The sequence below is a fragment of the Typopeltis vanoorti genome, chromosome 24 (genome assembly GCF_054136105.1).
Source record: "Typopeltis vanoorti isolate ZY-2024b chromosome 24, IOZ_Tvanoo_1.0, whole genome shotgun sequence".
In the NCBI taxonomy this organism is placed as follows: domain Eukaryota; kingdom Metazoa; phylum Arthropoda; class Arachnida; order Uropygi; family Thelyphonidae; genus Typopeltis; species Typopeltis vanoorti.
In genome coordinates, this window is record NC_143572.1 from 754,786 (window position 1) to 776,293 (window position 21,508).

At 37.1% G+C, this 21,508-nt stretch overlaps 1 protein-coding gene across 1 annotated transcript in view; it reads left to right on the forward strand.

Annotated features, from left to right (window-relative positions):
* Positions 1–21,508, forward strand: part of LOC150092881 (ATP-binding cassette sub-family C member 5-like) — a 708,254-nt gene that overhangs the window by 33,162 nt on the left and 653,584 nt on the right. The window contains exon 3 of the mRNA XM_090414097.1: positions 16,118–16,276. Within this exon, the coding sequence (XP_090270223.1) occupies positions 16,118–16,276 (159 nt within the window). The remainder of the gene's footprint in view (positions 1–16,117; positions 16,277–21,508) is intronic.

Here is a 21,508-nt window from a genome sequence, read left to right on the forward strand (position 1 = left end):
TTAATTTTCATCCATGCATATTGTATAATAATCCCTTTTTGCCTATTTTTCTACTGCTGTAAAAGCATCTGTTATAATATTACACATATGTCGATACCGCATTTCTTGGCTTGGTATTGCGTATTTTGTGTATTAACTTATATTGTTAACTATTTTTGTACTACCGTAATAACCTCTGACCTTGTGTGTTGCTGTGCCCTCTGCAGCAGTTCTGTTTATCTGTAGATGTTGCTTTGTGGAACTAGATTTTTGTGCAGACGTTGTTTATAATTTTTTGTAACTGCTGTTTAGTTGTAACCTTTAGTATGGCACAGTATGACCTGTGTTGTCTTTGTGCCAAATAAACTATAAACCAACACCAAACTTTTTTCTCTGTATTGCATGCTTAATCTGTTCAATCATCCATTTACACCAACCTTATTAACCTTATGAACTTTGGAATACATTTAGACATTGCTTCTACTAGATAGCTCTTGAATATTACCCAAATAGCATTGATCTCTTGCCTCCATAGCTCAGTCGGTATGGATGAAATCCTTTGGTCGGAACGACCTAGGTTTGATTCCCATCCGTGACATGAGGAACCTTTATCTGGTATATTTCAATGAAAGGTGAGTTAGCAGGTCTCACAAGGAGGTAGGAGATTTTTTTCACACAGTAACTTGGGTTTTTCATCCCCCAAAACAGGCAAACTGGCCCTGTGAACACACACACACACACCGATTACAATCAGGAATACTTAAGAAACAGTCACTCCCAGTCATAGACCTGATTTGCAGCTATGCCAGTCCCAAGCCTGGATAAAATAGGGTGAATTGAGATGGTGCTGTACCTCCCTGTAAAAGGGGTTCATGGCCGTTGTATCATCATACAAAATAAATAAATAAACTCCTCATTTCACGCTACAGCTCCAAGTTGTCTCCTGAGCTCCTCATAATCACGAGCTTGTAATTCAATACATACCCTTTTTTTCACGGAAGTCCTGATGTGGTTGGAAACCACCTAGATAATCATGTCATGGTCTAACTCTCAACAACTGAAATTTGACACCTTATTTATAATAACATCCTGTGATGAGATGATCAAATCTAAGACTCAATCCCTGTATGCCCTCTATTATGTGTTGCCTGAGGTAGTTGTCCCTCAAGAAACTCATTTTGTTTACTTCCTGTTATTACTATCTCATCATTCCAGTCTATATTACCATCATTAAATTCACCCATAATGATCACTCTTTTCTTATTTTGTTTTGCTAATTTGCTCATGCATTTCCTGGTCACTACCCTCCACATTATCAAGTCTATCGCAACATTCAACGAAGTATTTCATTCTATTCACATCTATCTCACACCATACTGCCTCAAAATCACTAGCACTATTTCTCACTTCCATCTCTACCTTGTATGGACATAACTCTTTTTTCTATCTTCACCAAATACATCATATCCTTCCATCCCTTTTTTCTTTCAGGATGTCATCCTCATCCAACCATGTCTCACTTATCCAACAATTTTTGGGTGAACATGCTCATTAAATGTCACCATTTCATTTCCCTTGTTTTTGAGACTTCTAGCATTCATATACAAACATAACAGCTCATTCCTGGATCTATGACAAGTTTCATTGATATCACTTATTAGATGTGAATTCTCCATACTTTTCTTGAGCCATTTGTTTTTCTCCTTACTCCTTCTTCAAATCCAACTGTTTTCCCTACATACCAGGTCATCCCCTTCCCTTTTTGTCTACACATGCATTCACATTCTCTTGTAGTATCAACCTTTCTCATGCTGTGTTTACCTGTCCACCCTTACTCTCCCCGTTTCCCTGTTTGTCTTACACACTTGTTCTCTCACTCTCTACACTCATGCTATCCACTTCTTCATTCATAAGCACCACATCAATATCTCCTTCCTTACTCTGCTGCTCTTTCAAATAGCTTCTTACTTACCTAGATTCATTCTCTGGACTTTATTACTCTTCTTTCCAGTAAGCAGTCTCTCCAAATGACTCACACCAAAACCATTCAAATGCAATCTATCACTCTTATTCAGTTGAATTCTTCCTTCAAACTCATCGCACACATTAACAATCCACACTCGCTTCTCTTTACATATTGCTGCTAACATTTCATTCATAATTCTTGCTCACTGCCTCAATCTCATCACTGTCATACCTGGCAACACACTGACTACCTTCCTTATCACATTATTATCTTTTATCCTTCTCAACAACCTCCAGATATCAACGCTTGCATTCTCCTTGTTCCCAGTGAAGTGATTTGTCCCTGCTACCATTAACAAGTTCTTTGCTCACCTGGTCCTCATATCCAACTCCTTAATCACTCTATTCAATTTACCTCCAGGAAAACAAACCTTGTGCATCTTCTCATTTACCACACATCTAATAATTGAATCACCATATAATGCCACTTGCAGGTTTTTTTTCTATTTTAATTCTGACATCATTTGTGTAGAAAGATGGTTCGATGTGAAATCTGGTGCAAGACCATGGTGCACGTTATCTCCAGTGTTATTCGTCATTTATGTGCATCACGTTATGAAGGAAATTGGTATTAAACCTGATATCAAAATCGGATATGTTAATCTCATCTCTTTAGTTTTTTGCAGATGATGTTATACTCCTAAATGAATCTGGTACAGGGTTATAGGTTTCCCCAATTCAGTTGAATAACTTTTGTGGTAAATTTGTTATGAAAATCCATAATAAAATACAAAGATTGTGAAAATAGGTGGGAACATTGAAAATATCAACTATATTTTGAATGGAGGACATATAGAATATAGAAGAAGAAAAAACATTTTAGGTATTTAGCCACAATTTTAAATGAAGATGGCAAATTAAATATGGAAACAGACAGCAGAATTAGCAAAGCTCATATGATAGGGAGTCAAGTGAATAAATTTATATGGAAGAAGAGAAATTAGTCAAAACATTAACCCTGCTGTTATATGCAGCAGGGTTAGTGTTCAAAGAGTGTGTTCAAATGAATTTTAACTTATGGATCTTGGAGGTGAGTTAGAAATAAAACATTTGATCAGAGACTGAAGACCACAGAAATAGAGTTCTGACACAAATTAGAGGAGTGAACAGATGGTATAAATGGCAGTAGATTATTAAGAATCGAGGATATTATGAAGGAACTTGATATTATTAGCATTCAGGAATGTGTGGGCAGAACTAACCTCAGGTAGTATGGTCACAAACAGAATGGGAGATGAAAGGTTAGCAAAGCAAGTGGTTTTTGTCAGTATGGTAGGGAAAATACCCAGAAGACCAAGATCTAGGTGAATTGATGCAGTAAGAAGAGCCTTAGAAGGCCACATATGAGATCTGATAATGGAGTTTTTTGCTTATTGGAGGCCTGAAGTGGCATCAAAAAAGTTTCATGTTTGGTCTAGAGCAGGCTTTCTGAAATCTGTAAAAAATTAATAAAAATTTTATAAAAATATAAAATCATTAAAAATAAAAAATTATACTTAGTTTACCCATATGAATATACTAAAGGTTTAGAAATAAATATTTTGTGTGTTGGAGCCACATAAAAAAAAAAAAAAAAAAAAAAAAAACCTCTCTGAAGGTACATATCTGGAATTTGATGATGAAGTTGTGATTTGATGAATATATTGTTGCTTGAATAGTTATGTTGTATATATTTGTGTTTCTTTTTGTAAATTAATGTTTTTTTTTTGTTTTTTTTTTTTGGTTATAAGGTGTCTGAAGACAATCTCTTAATGGTTATGTGTTTATTGGCTAATTTGGAAGATAAGATGTTTATGTGATATCCTGGGATCAGAATCTGTGTGCAAGTTTGAATTGTAGTTTAGTTCATTTGTTTTCATTTTAGTTTGAAGTTCATCATTAAGCCACTCTCAGAATGAAAAGGGTGATTACTGGGGGTGTAACTCAATAAGATTACATGAAAGCACACAAGGAAGTAAAAATACACAACACACACACACACACACACACACACACACACACACACACACACACACACACACACACACACACACACACAAAACATACACACACTGTCTCTTTCCATCAATGCAATAATATACAATACAATATATGCACAATGAAAGTAAATTCTTAGAACCAAACAAACACATAAAAACAGTAATCTGGTAAAAATTAATCAAATATCACTTATTTTCAGAAAAACTTTATATTTCACTCTTAAAATTAATTTCTTTTAATTCAGTATATTTGTCTTTTCATAGCCTCATCATCATCATCAAATGCATGACATGTACCTTCAAGGGGTATATGGGATATTATGATAGTGCTACATGAAGAACTTACATCATTACTAACTTCCTATCAACAATTTTCCTCCAAATCAATCTGTTAATAGTCAAGACTCCAACATTATCAGATATTATATTTCTGTCTTCTAAAGCACTTTTTAATGTATCAATCCACCTATATTTTGGCCTTCCTATGGGTCTTTTTCATGCCAACCTGGAAAAGAACACTTGTTTTGCTAATCTTTCCTCTCCCATTTAAGTGACCATACCACTTGAGATTAGCTCTGTTAACACATTCCTGGATGCTAACAACATCAATTTCTTTCCTAATATTCTCCTTTTTAATCTGATATTGTCATTGATGCCATCTATTCATATCTCTCAGGACTCTCATATCTGTAGTCTCTAGTCTTTGGTCAAGTGTTTTATTTCTAACCCGGCTCTCAGATCCATAAGTTAAAATGGTTTGAACACGGTCTTATATACAGCTAATTTAGTGTTTTTACTAATTTCTCTCTTTAAATTATATATTTAGTTTAATCCTTTATCCAAGTGTAAGCAAACAAAAGTTTGCGCCCGAAGTATCTTCAGGACTGAGGCAACTCGTGGCAAAGGTGTACAAAGTTCTCATCACTTTCCTTAGTATCCCATAATGCAAAGCACATCTCCTTGCGGACATGTGTAATCCGATGCATTATGGGAAGGGTCACTACCCAGACCGGTTTCAACCTTTATCGAGGTCTCTTCGGTGGGAGCAGGCCCCCCCCCCGCAGTTTATCTCAGGTTTTTCATCCCGCAAGCAGGCAAACCGGCCCCGTGAACACATGGATCTACAGCCATAAATACTTAACCCCCCATGAGGGAGCTCAACTTGCCCCAATTGGGATGGGGGAGAAAAAGGAGGAAACTCCAAATGAATAAATAAATAAAGTTGGAGCCAGACCCAGAGGTGATACCAAGGTTGAAACAATGCAGAACTCATATTTCCATATGCCAGTTGCCAAAAGTGTAAGCAAACAAAGTTTGTGCCTGAAATATCTTCAGGACTGGAGCAACTCGTGGCACAAACTTCGTTTGCTTACACTTTTAGCAACTGGCATATGGAAATATGATTCTGCATTGCTTCAACCTTGGTATCACCTCTGGATCTGGCTCCCACTGAAGAGACCTTAATAAAGGTCAAAACCGGTCTGGGTAGTGACCCTTCCTATAATGCATAGCATTATACATGTCCTCAAGGAGGTGTGCTTTGCATTACGGAATACTAAGGAAAGTGATGAGAGTTCACCTTTGCCACGAGTTGCCCCAGTCCTGAAGATACTTCTGGCGCAAACTTTGTTTGCTTATACTTGGATAAAGGATTAAACTAAATATATAATTTATAGTCTAACCAAGTGAAATCTAACATAATTTCTCTCTTATTCCACATAAATGTATTGACTTTCTGCCTTTCATTGTCTTTGTCTTGTTATTGCTGATTTTCATACCAAATTTATTACAACAGTTATTCAATTTAGTCAGGGAATCTTGCAGACTTGTACTGGATTTATTTAAAAGTATAACATCATCTGCATAAAGTAAAGAGCTGAGATTAACATCTCCAATTTTGATGTAAGGTTTAATACCACTTTCCTTCATAATGCAATCCATATAGATAATGAATAACAGAGGGGATAATGTACATCCTTGTCTGACACCAGATTTAACATCAAACTATCTTCTTATACTTCCTTCTACTGCTGACTTACAACTCAAATAAAGACTTAGTATGGCTTGATATAATGTCCTATTGACACCATTTAACTATAGTGCATTTTGAATATCTTTTCTCTTGGCACCTTGTCATATGCCTTTTGCAAGTCTACAAAATTTAAATACAGATATTTATTATCTTCCTACGATTTCTCATCTAGTTGTCATAAAGTGTAAATCTGATCCTGACAGCCTCTGTTTGGTCTGAATTCAGCTTGTTCTTCACCAAGCTTCCCTTCCACAATCCTTTTCAACCGTTTCTTTATACTTGCATAAATCTCACATTCGTAATTCTCACATTCAGTTTTATTCCCCTTTTTTGTATATGGGTATTATGAGAGCTCTACTCCAGTCATCTGGAATTCATCCCTCTGTCCAGACTTGAACTATGCAGTGTAGCCACTGCGAGACTTTTATACCTCCATACTTGAGCATTTATGGTCGAATATCATCTACTCTTGCTGCCTTTCCACATTTCAAGCTTTTGATGGTTTTTTTCTATTTCAAGGATGGATATGTGTTCCTGATTGCATCCTTGTTGAGTGTTTTTTACCACAGAGCTGTCACTAATTGTTTCATTTAGCAATTTTTTGAAGTAATTACTCCATACATCAAGGATATCTTTTACTCCAGTTTTCATATCACCTTTATCTAATGCCTTCACAGCACATTTTCTGCCATTTCTGAGCTTTTTCAATGGCCTACAGAATATTATGCTGCCTTCCTGATATTTATTTTCGATGTTCTTGCCAAAGTCTTGCCATGACTTTTGTTTAGCTAGTTTTACACGGAGTTTAGCTTTCTTACATTTGTCTCTGTATTTTCTAAAAGCACAAGCTGACTTATTCACCAGGAACTTTTGGTATACTTTCTTCTTTTCATTTGTTGCCACTTTAACTTCTTGTGTCTACCAGAGTTCTGATTTTTCTATTCTTTCAAACAACCTCACCACATGCCTCTCTTGCTGAATCAGTCAGTGTTTTCTTCAGGTCTTGGCACTGAATCTCCAAGGTTTGTTTCCTGTTCTCAAACTCTTTCATTTTTTCTTCAATCATGTTTGTGTATTTTAATCTACAGTTCACATCTGAGAGCTGCTCAAATTGTATTCACTTTAAAACTTTCTTACATGTTTCCTCTTTTCAATATCAAATTAAATTTTATCCTGCTCAGGACTAAATGGTGATCACTTCCAATTTCAAATCCTCTGTATACCCTGGTGTCCTCCTGCACCAGTGGGAAAATATCACTATCAACAATAACATAGTCAATGAGACCTTTCTTATTCCTTGCCTCTTCTCTCCATGTGAATTTCTGTACATTTTTATGTTGGAACATTGTATTAGTAATAACCAATCCATGTTCTGAGCAGAAATCCAACAGGTATTTGCCATTATTATTAGCTTTCCTCTTTTCTCCAAATTTTCCCAAAATATTTCTGTATGTCTGACAATCATTTCCTTCTCTGGTAATTAAATCCTCAACAAGTACCAGCTTTTCTTTTTTCATTGTGTCAGTTGCATTCTCTAAAGCCTCAAAAAAATTTCATCTTCTAACTTAGTAGACCCTTCTAAATGTCATTTCCTGAATATAACATTTTGTATTTATTTCTCAGAAGGATCTCACCAGTTTTTGTCTTTTTTGTTTCAGTCATCCCTATTCTGTCAATCTGGTACTTATCCAATTCCTCAGCTAGCTTCATTTCTTTGCAATTCAGGCTTGTTATGTTGATAGTACTAATCTTGAACTTGGATTGGGGTGGATTTTAGGATTTGTTCCAGTAGCTGATCGCTGTTTGCCCTTGTTTCCTGGCGAAATTAAACAAGGCCCCCATTGTTTAACTGGGGCATTGCCTAGTTAAACAATGGCGGCCTTGTTTAACTGGGCAGTGCCCCAGCTGGCATGAAATTTTGTCATGTTGTACCATCATTTGATATTTTGGTTGGCTAAATCCCAAATTGCCAGCCCATCCTTATGCGTTCAGTATCCAGGTAGACCTAACAGGGTGCACCAGGGAAAGGTGAGGATTTGACATTAGGTCAGAAGCCCTGCCCTGGTCGGTTGTTTGCATTCCTTTAAAGGCTATGTGTAGTTCTCTTCTCAGTTCAACAGCTTTAATTCTTAAGCACCTCTTTTAAGTAATAAAGAAACATAGCCTTTGTTTCTTTATTACTGCTTTTCATACTGAGTTTATTATAGAAGTTATTCAGTCTCATCAAAGAATTTTGAGCACTGGATGTCTCTAGGAGTATAGTGTCATCTGCACAAAATAAAGAACTATGTTGAATATTTCCAATTTTGATATGAAGTGTGGTTGCCACTTTCTTTAATAATGTGATCCATGTAGATGATGAATAATACTGAATATAGTTTGCATCCTTCTCTTATACCTGATTTCACATCAAATTATTTTTCTGCTTCAATCATAATTACTGACTTACAACTTAAATATAGACTATGTATTGTACTATATAATGGCCTGTGCATACCATATAATTGTAGTATTTCGAACTGCTTTTCTCTTGGCACATTGTTATATGCCTTTTCCAGATCTACAAAACTTTAATACAGAAACTTGTTATATTCCCATGCTTTCTTGACTGTTTTGTCTTAAAGTGAAATTCTTATCCTGACAACTTCTGTTTACCCTGAAAACCCAGCTTGTTTGTTCTCAAGTTTCTCTTCCACAATTTTTCTTAGCCTCTTCTCAGTTACATCTGAATATTTTTACCTGAAACACTCTATATCAAAATTCCTCTGTAATTTTTCAGATTCAGATTTATTTCCCATTTTATAGATTGGTACTATGAGAAATCTGCTTTAATAACTTAGAATTGAACTTTCAGACCATGCCTTCTGAATTAATCAGTGTAGCTAGTGTAAAACGTTTATACTTCCATATTTAAGCATTTCTAGTGGAATAATAATATCTTACTCCAATGTATTTTCCACATTTTAGGTGACTAATGGCTTTTCCTACTTTAAGTGTTGATATTAATGCCTTCATTTCACAAATGGAGCAATGGAACATTACACCCTACGATTGGATAAGAACTGAGTTTGATTCTCTTTCTGATGTGAGGAATCCTTATATGAACTTTTTCAATTGAAGGTTGGTTAGCTGATTTCATATGGAGGTAGCAAGGTTTTTTTCTCCTGGAAATTTTTGTTTCTCATCACTCATACAGGCAAATCAGCAATGAGCACACATGCAGTTTACAGACAAAAAATACTCTTGCAGTGATGATAGACAGTAGATGGAGTTGATGGTAGTAATGCCATTGACTGTAGGATACAATGTGCATCAAGAATTGAGTGGTAAGGGGAGATAGAGAGGTGCATAGTGGAGTAGAGTGGAGTGCCCTCTCACAATGAGTCCTTGGACTCCTTGAGTTCTCATGCAGTAGTAATAATAATAGTAATATATATATCCCTGATTGCATTCTTCTTGAATAGTTTCTATTGTTGTCCTGTTCAGTGATTGTTTCACATAACAATCTTTCTAAGTAATTTCTAAGTATATTTTTATTTTCACTTTTTAATTACTGTTATTGTCTCTGATTCCATCCTTCATTTCTGTGCATTTTTCAGCGTCTTACAGAATATTTTGCCCCCATCATTGTGGCATTCATCTTCTATATTATCACCAGTCTTCCTATTACTTTTATTAGCTATCTGACTCAGCTTTCTTACATTGTTCTTCTTATTATTATTATTTACATCTAACCTCCATGGAGTCAGATACTCATTGTCGGAGGTACACACTGTTGCTCATCCAACTATCCCTTAAACTGATTCAATATGTCTACATTCACAACACACTCAGGCAGTGCATTCCACTCACCAGCCGCTCTCAATTCAGAGAACCTTCTCCTCATTTCTCTACTCACACCCTCCTTATATATTTTCCAGCGATGGCCTCTTGTTCTCCTCCTCCCTCTCATTCTATTAAAAATCTCTTCCATGTCAACCTGATAATAACCCCTGACTAACTTATATATCTCAATCATATCCTCCCCCCTCTCCCTCCTATTCACAAAGCTTTGCAATTCACATTCTTACAATCTGTCCTTATACTCCACATTCCAAAGACTACTGACCACCTCTGTACATCTTCTCTGGAGTCTTTTCAACATATCCTCATCACCATAAAAAACCGGTGACCAGATCTGTGCACAATAATCTATATGAGGCCTGATCAAGGCACTATACAATGGCTCATAACCTCTTTATTTCTGCATATCAGGGTCCTCTGCATTTGCCATTATGCAATGTGACATATTCACAACTTGTGAAATGTGGCCTCTGAATTTCAAGTCCTTGTCCACCACCACTCCCAGATCTCTCATTTCCTTTAAAGTTTCCCTGCTAAGTGTATATTTTCCATCCAACTGTTGCTTACCAAATCTCAAAACCTTTGCAACATTAAACTGAAGTTCTACTTACCTGCTCTTTCATGCAATCTATTCAAGTCCTCTTGTAAGGCCATAACATCTGCATTGTTCTCCCCAATTTTGCATCATCTGCAAACAGCTGCATATCACTAGTTAAACCCATCCCAATATTATTAAAATACAAATTGAACAACAATCGTCCCAAAACTGACCGCTGCAGTAAACCACTGGTGACCTTACTCTTTCAGGATACTGCTCCCCCATATACAACTTTCTGACACCTATCTTACAGCTGGTCACTGATCCAACTCAGAAGTCTGTTATCCAATCCTATCTGTTTCAAGGTATTTAAAAGCTGATAGTGTGGCAGTCTGTCAAACACTTTTGCAAAATCTGAGTACACCACTGTATATGCGTCTTCTCTGTCCAAGGTATTTGTCATCTTTTTATAGTACATGAGTAAGTTACTAATAGATGATCTACCTTTATCAAATCCATGCTGATAACCACAGAGAATACTGCTATTTTCAACCCATTCCTGTATTCTACTTCTCACTAATCACTCTAGTACCTTCACCACAACTCCAGACATAGATTGGCCTATAATTTGAAACCACAGCCTTATCACCACCTTTATGCAGTGGAACAATTTTACCTTCTTTCCACTCCCTTGGAACCTGTGCTGTTGTAAGACTCTTATTAAACAGATAATGCCAATGCTTCTGCCAGTTCCCTGGAACATCTCCTTAAGATGTGTAGTGATATGTCATCAAATCCTATTGCCTTATCGACATCAAGGTTATTTATTTGCTCAAATACCTTCTGTTCATTCACAATTAACCCTGCTGAGGTCGTGGTCGAAAAAATTGCAGCTTAGGTCGCGTGTATCTACATTCATTACTAGCATGTGCTAAAATGTAATAAAACTTAAAAAAAAAAAAAAAAAAAACTGCAAATATAATACATGGTTTATTTATTTTCAGTTACAATCTAGAAATTATTGAACAAAGAAACAAAGAAAAAAAACAACTAAACCAATACTATACTGACATCAAGGTTTGCGGTATCTCTCAGATACAATTTACTATCAAATATCACTTTTGCATTCGAATCTATCATTCTCATCATTGGACTTTAGTAACAAAATCACTGAATCTCTTCATCTGATGGATTATCCAATCAATATATTTTTCCAGCCATTTTCACTGGTAAATAAAAAAAACAACCAAACTAAACCAATACTATACTGACATCGCAGGTTGCAGTATCTCTCGGATACTGCAACCTGCGATGAAATATCACATACCTTTACATAACACTTGTTAAACCAAAACTGATTGCATAAACAGTGCAGAATATCACTCATAATATAGGTATGCACAGCTACTCATGACCTCCAAACTATACACCGGATATGTGTAAGAATATTTATATTAAACAATTTGTTTGCATATGTCAGATCAGCTGCAACCTCTGCAGGGTTAAGCCATCCTCTTGTATGTCCTCTACACTTAAGTTCCTCATGATTCCACCCTGATCAGGATGAAACACCTGGATAAATTGATCATTGACTACTTCAAGAATGTCTTCTGCATCAGTTACCATTCTACCATTTTCACCCATGATCATCATCAGACCATGATAATTTTTTCTTCTACTTGCCGCACACCTAAACAACTCTCTAGGGTTTTCCATTGCTTGATTTGACAATTTCTGTTCATACTGCACTTTTGTTTTCCTTACTAATTCAGTCACTCTCCTGGCTTGTTCTTAATACTCTTCATTAAATGAATGTTACCATTAATCATCCTATACTGTCTCCAGAGTACCCTCTTCTTCCAGATTTCATGCTTCAGTCCTTCATTCATTCATTTTTCATCTACTAGGGTGGTCTGAAAGGTTCTCAGCCTCAAATATAGATGGCAACACTATCGGCAAGATTTTTTTCATCTAAGTTGGTACATCTGTCCTTGAAGATGATCCACTTTCTGAAGCACATCCAAAAAGTGTAAGCATCCATGTGAAATTGCAAGTCATTCTATCACATAGTTTGTTTTATACAGCTGTCTGAAGCAAAAGTGTTGTCTGTATCTCTTGAAATGGCTAAAGTTGAGTATCGTGCGGTTATAAAAGAAGAAGGTTTAACGGAAGTATGCCCATAAACTTTTATGAACTTCATTCGAAGTTCATAAAAGTTTATGGGCATACTTCTTCATTTTCAACAATTAAGAAACAGGTTGCTGAGTTTAAACGTGGCAGTACCTACCTTAAAGATGATCCACGTGAAGGACATCCAAAAAAGTGTAACAACACCAGAAATCATTGATCAAGAGCATGATATGGTATTGGATGACCGGCGAGTCAAAATGCATGAAATTGCTGAGACTATAGGCATTTCAAAAGAACATGTAGGATATATTTTGCATGAAGAATTGCATATGAAAAAGATTTGCACGAGATGGGTGCCACGCTTGCTCACAGCAGATCAAAAACACACTCGCACGAAAATCTCAGAACAGTGCTTTGAGCATTTTAACAAGAATAAAACTGATTTTGTGTGTAGGTTTATTACTATGGATGACATTTGGATTCACCATTACATAGCAGAATCCAAACAGCAGTCAAAACAGTGGACAGAAACCGGTTGTTCAGTGCCAAAGAAGACAAAGGCATGGCATCGGTGTTTTGGGATGCTAAAGGCATTTTGTTTATTAATTGTCTTGAAAAGGGTAAAACAATAACCGGAGAATATTATTCTAATCTTTTAATCTGACTAGATGAAAAAATTTGTGAGAAAAGACCCAGTTTGCAGAAGGAAAAAATCATCTTTCATCAGGACAATGCACCTGCCCACAAAGGTGTTTTGGCAATGGGAAAATTAAGGGATCTGCACTATGAATTGTTGGAACATCCACCCTATTCCCCAGATCTTTATTTCTGTCTGACTTATATCTCTTCCCCAAACTAAAACTCTTCCTTGCTGATCAGCATTTTTTTTTTTTTTTTTTTTTTTTTTTTTTTTTTTTTTCAAATAAAGAGGTGATTGCAGCTGTAGAGGGATATTTTGCAGATCTTACCGAGAACCACTACAGGAATGGAATAATGGTGCTGTAGCATCACTGGAATAACTGTATTAGTCTTAAGGGAGATTATGCTGAAAAATAAAAATAATTTTGAAATTATAAATTCGTTTTTTCATTGTTAGGCCGAGAACTTTTCAGACCACCCTCGTACTTTATTCAGAATTTTGGCCTTCGGAATACATTCACACTTTGATACTCTTATGTATTTTTTTTTCGGTTTCCAGGCAGCATTTATTTCCTTACCACTGAACTCCTCATTCAATGTTATAGCTCCTGTTGTTTCCTAAGCTTGTCATAATCACCAGCCTTATAATTCCACATATATCCTTTCCTCACAGAAGTCTTCATATCTAGCCACAACCCTGGTGATCACTTCATGGTCACTCTCACTCTGGAGGGAAGTGTGAAACCCCATTTCCAATTACATCCTCTGATGAAATGATTAAATCTCAAATCTCTCAATCAACCGGCCTTTACATGCTACCTGAGATAGTTATCTCTCAAGAAGAACTCAAGAAATTCATTTTCCTTATTCCTAAATGCTATCTCTCCATTCCAGTCTATATCAACATAATTAAAATCACCCATAATAAACCAACCTTCCTTTGTTCACTAATCCAAGTTGTTTATACATTTCTTCATCACCACTCTCCACATTCCCTGGCATATAGCAACATCAAACTAAATATGTCTTCCTGTCAACCTCCATGTTACACCGCACTGCTTAATAATCACTGGCACTATTTCTCTCTTACATGTCTACCTTATGCGGACAACTTTCCCCTGCTATTATCAGCAGCACTCCTTCCCCCCCTTCTTGTCTTTTTTATCCTTGCAAAAAATACTGTATCCTTCCATTTCTATTCATGTTAGAATATCATTTTCATTCAACCGTGTTTCACTTATTCCAATGATTTTGGACAACTGAACTTAATCAGTGAAACCATTTCATTTCCATTATTTCTGATATTTTGGCATTTCTAAACAAACACATTAGTCCATTTTTAGGTCTATAATCAGTTTTATCCAAGCCACTGGTTGGTTGTGATCTCCCAACCACAATTTCTCCTTGCCCAATCACCTTTATCACCACTTACCACACATATCTGCTCAGTCTCAACTTCCAAACCAACATCACAAGATACTCCATCTTGATACACACACATTCACTGCCATTTTCAATATCCACTCTCCCTATGCCATGGCTTCCCCCTATTTCCTTGTTTCTCCTGCATTCCCATTCTCTCTTCATCTCTCACACTACTACTGTTTCCACTGCCAAGCCCTTCGTCTACCACTCTCCTGATTTTTCACTTCATTTCTTACTTCTGATCATTTGCATGCATTGCCTGTTCTTCTATCTACCAACACTTTTTCTTGTGCATTCACTCCAAAGCCATTGAAATGCAACCCATCATACCCATATAATTCCATTCATCCTTCAGAGAGATGCCATACATCCACAAACTATGCTCCCCTCTCCTCACACAGCTCCGCTCGCTAGCATACCATTCATGATTTTGGCTCTCCATCTCAACTCATCATATCTCGGCAGCACACCGACACCTTTTTCCACTACACTGTTATCTTTCACTCTTCTCAATAATCTCTTGGTATTTGCTCTCATATGCTCCTTATGTCCAATTAGATCATTTGTCCCCACAATCACCACTAATTCTGTTGCTCGTTTTTTCCTCATGTCCAATGCCAGAATAATCCTACTCATTCTCCATCCTGGATAGCAGACTTTTATGGACTCTCTCATTAACTAATCTACTAACTATGGAATCTCTATAAACTGCTATCCTGGAATCACCTGTCACCTCTTTTACCTTTTTTTCTTTCATTCTGTTCCTTTGTGCACTTCCATTAGTTTCCACTAAACATCCAATATCACTCCACAAATTCCTCATTTCATTTTTCATTTTCAATAACTGCTTCATCAAATCTTTCATTCCGAAAATTTCGCTCTCTGTCACTCCCATATTCTCGCTATCTCTTATTTTGCCTCACCTTACTTCCATGTACTCATTCATACTTTCTTTCTCTCCCTTATCACTAACTTTTGCTTCTAGATTCTTGTGTTCTTTCACTCTCTCAGTTTCACTAGCTTTCATTTCATTTCCACTTCTTTCATTTATACCATCTTTTATCTTTTCAGTGTGTTTTGCATTCATTGCCTCATGGTCTAATAATATATAGCACTTCCTACAAATTCATACTTTCTCTTGTCTCCCATTCATTTTCTCTCTCTCTCTCTCCCCACAAACACATCTCTCACACTTCTTACATTGTATTCTCTCAGAGCATCTGCTAACTTACTTGCTAGCATGATTTATTGTATTTTTTATGATATGATTTATTGTATTTTTTGACTTATAGTAGTGAAACTGCAAATTGAATTTGTGATATTTATTTATATTAAAAATAATTATTGAACTGCTGCAAAAAAAATCTATTTACTATTGCTACATTCATATTGATTAACATAGTGATGAATACTTAACTGAATCTTTCATAATGTTTTTTATAAATTTATCAATTTTTGTTTTTATTTCCGAAATTTATATGCATCAAGATTTTTATTGATGTTGAGAAATTGTGTCTTTATTTTCAGATATCATACTGAATTACCAAGTTCCAGTGCTGGTCTGTTTTCTTTTATTTCAGTTTGGTGGATGACAAAGTTGATGTGGAAGGCATTTCACCATGGAATCACTAAAGAGGACTTATGGGAATTACCTTCTTTTGATTCTGCAGACTTTAATTCATACAGGTTTTTTTTTTTTTTTCATCTTCATTATCATAGATTTTGTGAACTATTTATGCAAAATTTTAAAATATCTTATATGCATTCTCTTTAGGATTGTGTCATGTGAGTTATTTAAAGAAGTAAATGAGGCAGGAGATAGCATTTTTTTTCTGTTTTTTATTATGAAATATGTTTCATATTTAATATATAAAAAATCTGATAATGTATCAGATTGATTCATTACAGGTTCATTCATTCATTCATTTCACATTACTGTTAATAAACTACATACTGAAACTTTAGTTTATAAGTAGCTTTTAGGCTTCTGTGATAAACAAGTTCCACAAGAGCAGTGTGGTATTAATCTTAAGAAGTTTTTTATTATTGTTATCCTTTTCATGGTTGCTTCTTTAAGTCTACCATGGAATACTTATTTTTCTAACTTTTGCAGACACCCTCAGCTCATGTTCCATGTTGCTGACAAAACAATTATCATGATGCTTTCAGTTTTCCCCACAATTTAAGGGTTGACTCTTGCTCTTAACCTTTAGCTTATTTCCCAACAATATGTCTATATTTGAGTCTGTAGTTCATATTGGAAAGCTGCTTGACTTTGATTATTTTGCAAACTTTTGTACACAATATGATAGCTATTTTTAATCTTCAAAACTAAATGGTGATAATTTCCTATTCATATTCTCTATGCACTATTATTTTTTGCACCAATCTGAAACATCAGTAGCATAATAAGTAAGTTATATTTTAAAAGTGTTCTTTCTGCATATGTTTATATTCATTTTTATGTTGAAATTGCCCTTTTCTGTATATTTTCCCAAAGCATTCTTTTTATGTGGGTGTATTTCCTACTCTTCTGTTTCGCGATTCCACAACAGCCAGCTTTTCTTTTTTCTTTCTGTCAGCTGTCTTTTCAAGCCATTTCAGGGCCACCTTGCAGTCTAGCATCAGATGGTAAAAATCATCTATGACCTGATGATTTCACAAATCTACAAACATCCATGTCAGGTGGAATTTAAGCTCAGAGCTTGCTGAGTGGAGTAGAGGTGCCTTCCGCTCATCCAGCCAAAGTGTTCATTTGGTTTCTGTGGTTAACTTTCTTTCTCATCAGAAGAGTGTTGTTTAAGAAGCTTGTTTACTATGTTTTTTTGTTTGTTTGTTTGCTTTTTTGAGAGAGCTGTTAAGTGAACTTCATTCTTATGATATTGTATAAATTACATATTGTTTGTAGCCACAGATATTCAAATTTATATAATTAATTTTATCATCATCATCATCAATTTCCTGATATGTACCTCCAAAAGGTATTAAAGTTACTATGATAGACATAGTTAACAGAGGATAATGCAATCACAGAAATAGAATGTGATGATTATGGCATTTTTTTAAAAGACAGAAAAGCTTAAGGAGGAGTAGGATTATTATGGATGATTTTAGAAAAGTTGTATCTCCCACCCCTCATGTGAAACTTGAAGGAACCAGTAATGATCATTAATAGCCATTTGGTGTGAGTTAGAGCTAAGCATGAATTTTTGATATTTATTTGGTGTTGCTACAGGCCAGGAAATGTAGAGGGATTCTGAAATGTGTAGACAGATGAGTGACAGGAGGGCGATAATAACGAGTGACTTTAACTATGAAAGCATTGACTGGAAGCAGGAAATATCATATCTGGGTAAGGGGATCAAATTCCCTGAGCTATTCAGGTACAATTTTCTTTTTTTCAGCATGTAATCAATGCAACAAACACATCGGGCACAAGTGTTGGATTTTATATTGTCTCATAAACAATGATGATAAACGATGTTACCATATCTGGGGAGAGGGATCAATTACTGTTTCACGAAATCTTGCATTCCAATAATTTCACTCTCTGTCACTCCCACATTCTTGCTACCTCTCATTCTGCTGCATTTCTGTTTCCTCATTCATACTTTCTTTCACTCCTTTATCACTAACTTTCGCTTCTACATTCTTACATTCTTTCACTCCGTCAGTTTCACTAGCTTTCATTTCATTTCCATTTCTTTCATTTACACTATCTTTTATCTTTTCAGTGTTTATATTGTCTGATATATGGTGATAACAAAAGATGTTACCATGATGCTGTCATCTGGGGAGAGTAATCATGTGGTTTAGATGTGGGAAGTAGTAGCTAAACAGGTACAAACTTCATGGAAGAAAAGAGATGTGTGGAATTACATCCATTTTATCTGAATTACGAACATTTAATGTTCATAATTCAGACTAGCTTTCTCTTCTTCAATTTCACAGATCTAGCCTGAGATCTGTGAACTCAATAATTGCTATCAGTCGTAATCTATACTAATTGTTACCCTTACACCCAGAATGGCAGATACATACATACAGGGTGTTCGGGATAAATTTGACATATTTATAATTAATTATATTTTTCCGTAAGTTACATGTATTAACACACACTTCTCTTCATTTAAAAGTTTGGACCCTTCTTCATTCATATACAAGATGTCAGAAAGGATGGATAGCTGGAACCCACCTGAATCATGGAAGAGAATAACTTGTATCATGATGATTCGTGCCCGCCATCAAAATAAGGATATTACGACTGCTGCCCAATGCTCCCTGAATACAGTAAAAACAATCAGGCATGAACTAGAGACTTGCAATGGTGACTACGAGGATGTAGCAAGAAGAAAGATCCCTAGCAGACGATCTGATTGCGTTCGTACAGCAGAATTCCTCGCAAATCTGCAGGAACAGGTGTTGAAGAACCCTGGCATTGGAATTCGGGCTTTGTTCGTGGAGTTGCTAACTGTAGTCAAGCCCTGGATAACAAGGGTAGCCAATGGTAGGCCGTATGTATGGCAGCAGGATTCGGCCCCTTGCCACACCTCTGGGAAAAGTCAAAAATGGTTGTCTGAAAATTTCTACGACTTCACCAGTCCAAATGTTTGGCCTCCAAACTCCCCAGACCTTAACCCCATGGATTATTTTGTATGGGGCGCAGTTGAAAAAGACACCAATCGCACTTCCAGTAATACAAAAGCCCAGTTAATGGATAAAATAAAAACAGTTTTTGCGGCCCTTCCCAGGGAGACTGTAGCATCAGCTTGTTCGAGGTTCCGAAGCAGAATTGAAGCTGTGATCGATGCTAATGGTGGTTATTTTGAGTAAATCTTGTTGATAGTATTGTAATTAACTCTGCCTGTAATGTTTTTTTGTCAATTCATTAAATTTAATAGATACAAAGAAGATTTTCTTTTTCCTTACGAAACTGTCAAATTTATCCCGAACACCCTGTACATACATCTTCAAGGCCCACTCTTCCTAATTGGGTTGTGGGGGCAACAGCTGCAAGAGGAGCTTCCAATGGTCACGACCCTTTGCCACCAAGCTCAGGTGTTCTGGTGGGATTCCCGAACGTGTCCACTCAAGGTTTTGGATATAATCTATCCAGCGAGTCCTTGACCTTCCATGTGGCCTCCCACCCTCTGGCTTGGCAAAGAGGTCCTGCTGAGGGCGCCTCTTGTGGCATTCTGACCAGGTGCCCATACCAGTGTAACTGTGATCTCTCAACACGGAGAAGCAGCAGTTGAGTATTGAGGGTTTCCCGAATTGCGGAGCTTCTGACTCTGTTGAGTTTTGTCAGGCCCGCAACCCCTCAAAGGAACCTCATTTCAGCCGCTTGGATTTGTGTCCGCATTCTTTTGGTCATTACCCAACTCTCATGACCATAGGTGAGGATGGGGACATAGACTGTATTGAAGACAGCCAGCTTTGCCTTCTGGCTTAACTCCCGCTTCAATACTACCGAACAGTCAAGCTCCCGCAATATTGAGCTTGCTAAGCCAATTCGAGTATCTAGCTCTACGTCCCATTTTCCATCATTCGTGAATATGGACCCAAGGTATTTAAACCTCTACACCTGTCTCATTGGGATCCACTTACATTTAGAGTGCACTGGGATGGTTGTCTTGAGACCACAAATGTTTCAGTTTTGGCCACACTGATCTTCATTCCAGCGTCTGCACAAACAGCTACAAACCTATCCAGGGTCCGCTGTAGGTCATCTGTGGAAGAGCTAAACAGAACTAGGTCACCTGCAAAAAGCAGACGTCCAATGCTACATTTTCCAATTCTGACACACTCACTGCCTCTGCTTACCAGATGCTACCATCAATGCTGGTAGGCCTCTGCTTAGGCCTGCCAGCGTTGATGGTAGCATCTGGTTTCTGAAGCCGTAGAGTGCACACAACAAGGTGGTGGTCAGTTAACAATTCTGTCCCTCTTCTCACACGAACGTCCAACACTGAGGAAAATAGGTCTGCTGAGACTATAAAGAAGTCAATCAGAGACCTTTGTTCTAGTGTATCCCTGTACTAGGTATACTTATGGACTTCTCGGTGCTGGAAGAAGGTATTCATTATGGACAAGCTATTAGTACAGCAGAAGTCCAATAATTTCAACCCATTCGCATTAAGATCAGGGGCACCGTTCCTCTCAACCACACCCCCTCCATGTCTGGTCATCTGTTCCAACATGTGCATTGAAGTCACCCATTAGCAGGACTGATTCCATGTCTGCCACCCTGTCAAGAGCAGCATCTACTTCCTCTAGGAAGGCAGAGTATTCTGACTCCAGATTAGGTGCATAGGCTTGCATCACAGCCAAATCATGGTTTTTCATTTGAAGCCTTAACACACATACCCGTCCCCCCAATGGGATCCACTCAACAATACAGTCTGACAGCTGGGGTCTTGTGAGTATCCCCACACCCGCCTGAGCAGACATTGTCGGGCTCACACCAGAGTAGTAGAGCTTCCACCCTTTATCCAAGTCGACAGTTCCAGAGCCTCTTCTCTTGGTTGAAGAAAGCCCGACTAAGTCTAGCTGGTAGCACTCGGCTTCCTCAACCAGTTCCAATTCCTTCCCTGTCAGAGAGAGATGTTCCAGTTGTCGTTGCCATTTCTGTTCTTTTGCAGAACCATTTCTTTGCGCTGCCCCTAAACACCTCCCCAAATGGGTAGCGGGCCCATTGATGAAGTTTCCTCTAGCAGAGTGCTGAGGAGTGGTGTCTAAGGGAGACTGTAACATTTTTCGAATAGGTCCCTCTGCCTAAAATCCGAACGCGTCCCTTGGTAACCTGCACGACAGACGATGCGGTATGAACATTTTTTGATGACCTGATCATGTTACAGTGTTTGATAATGTCCTGTTAGCACAAGACGAAATGACATAGAAAAATAGGAAAGATTCCCC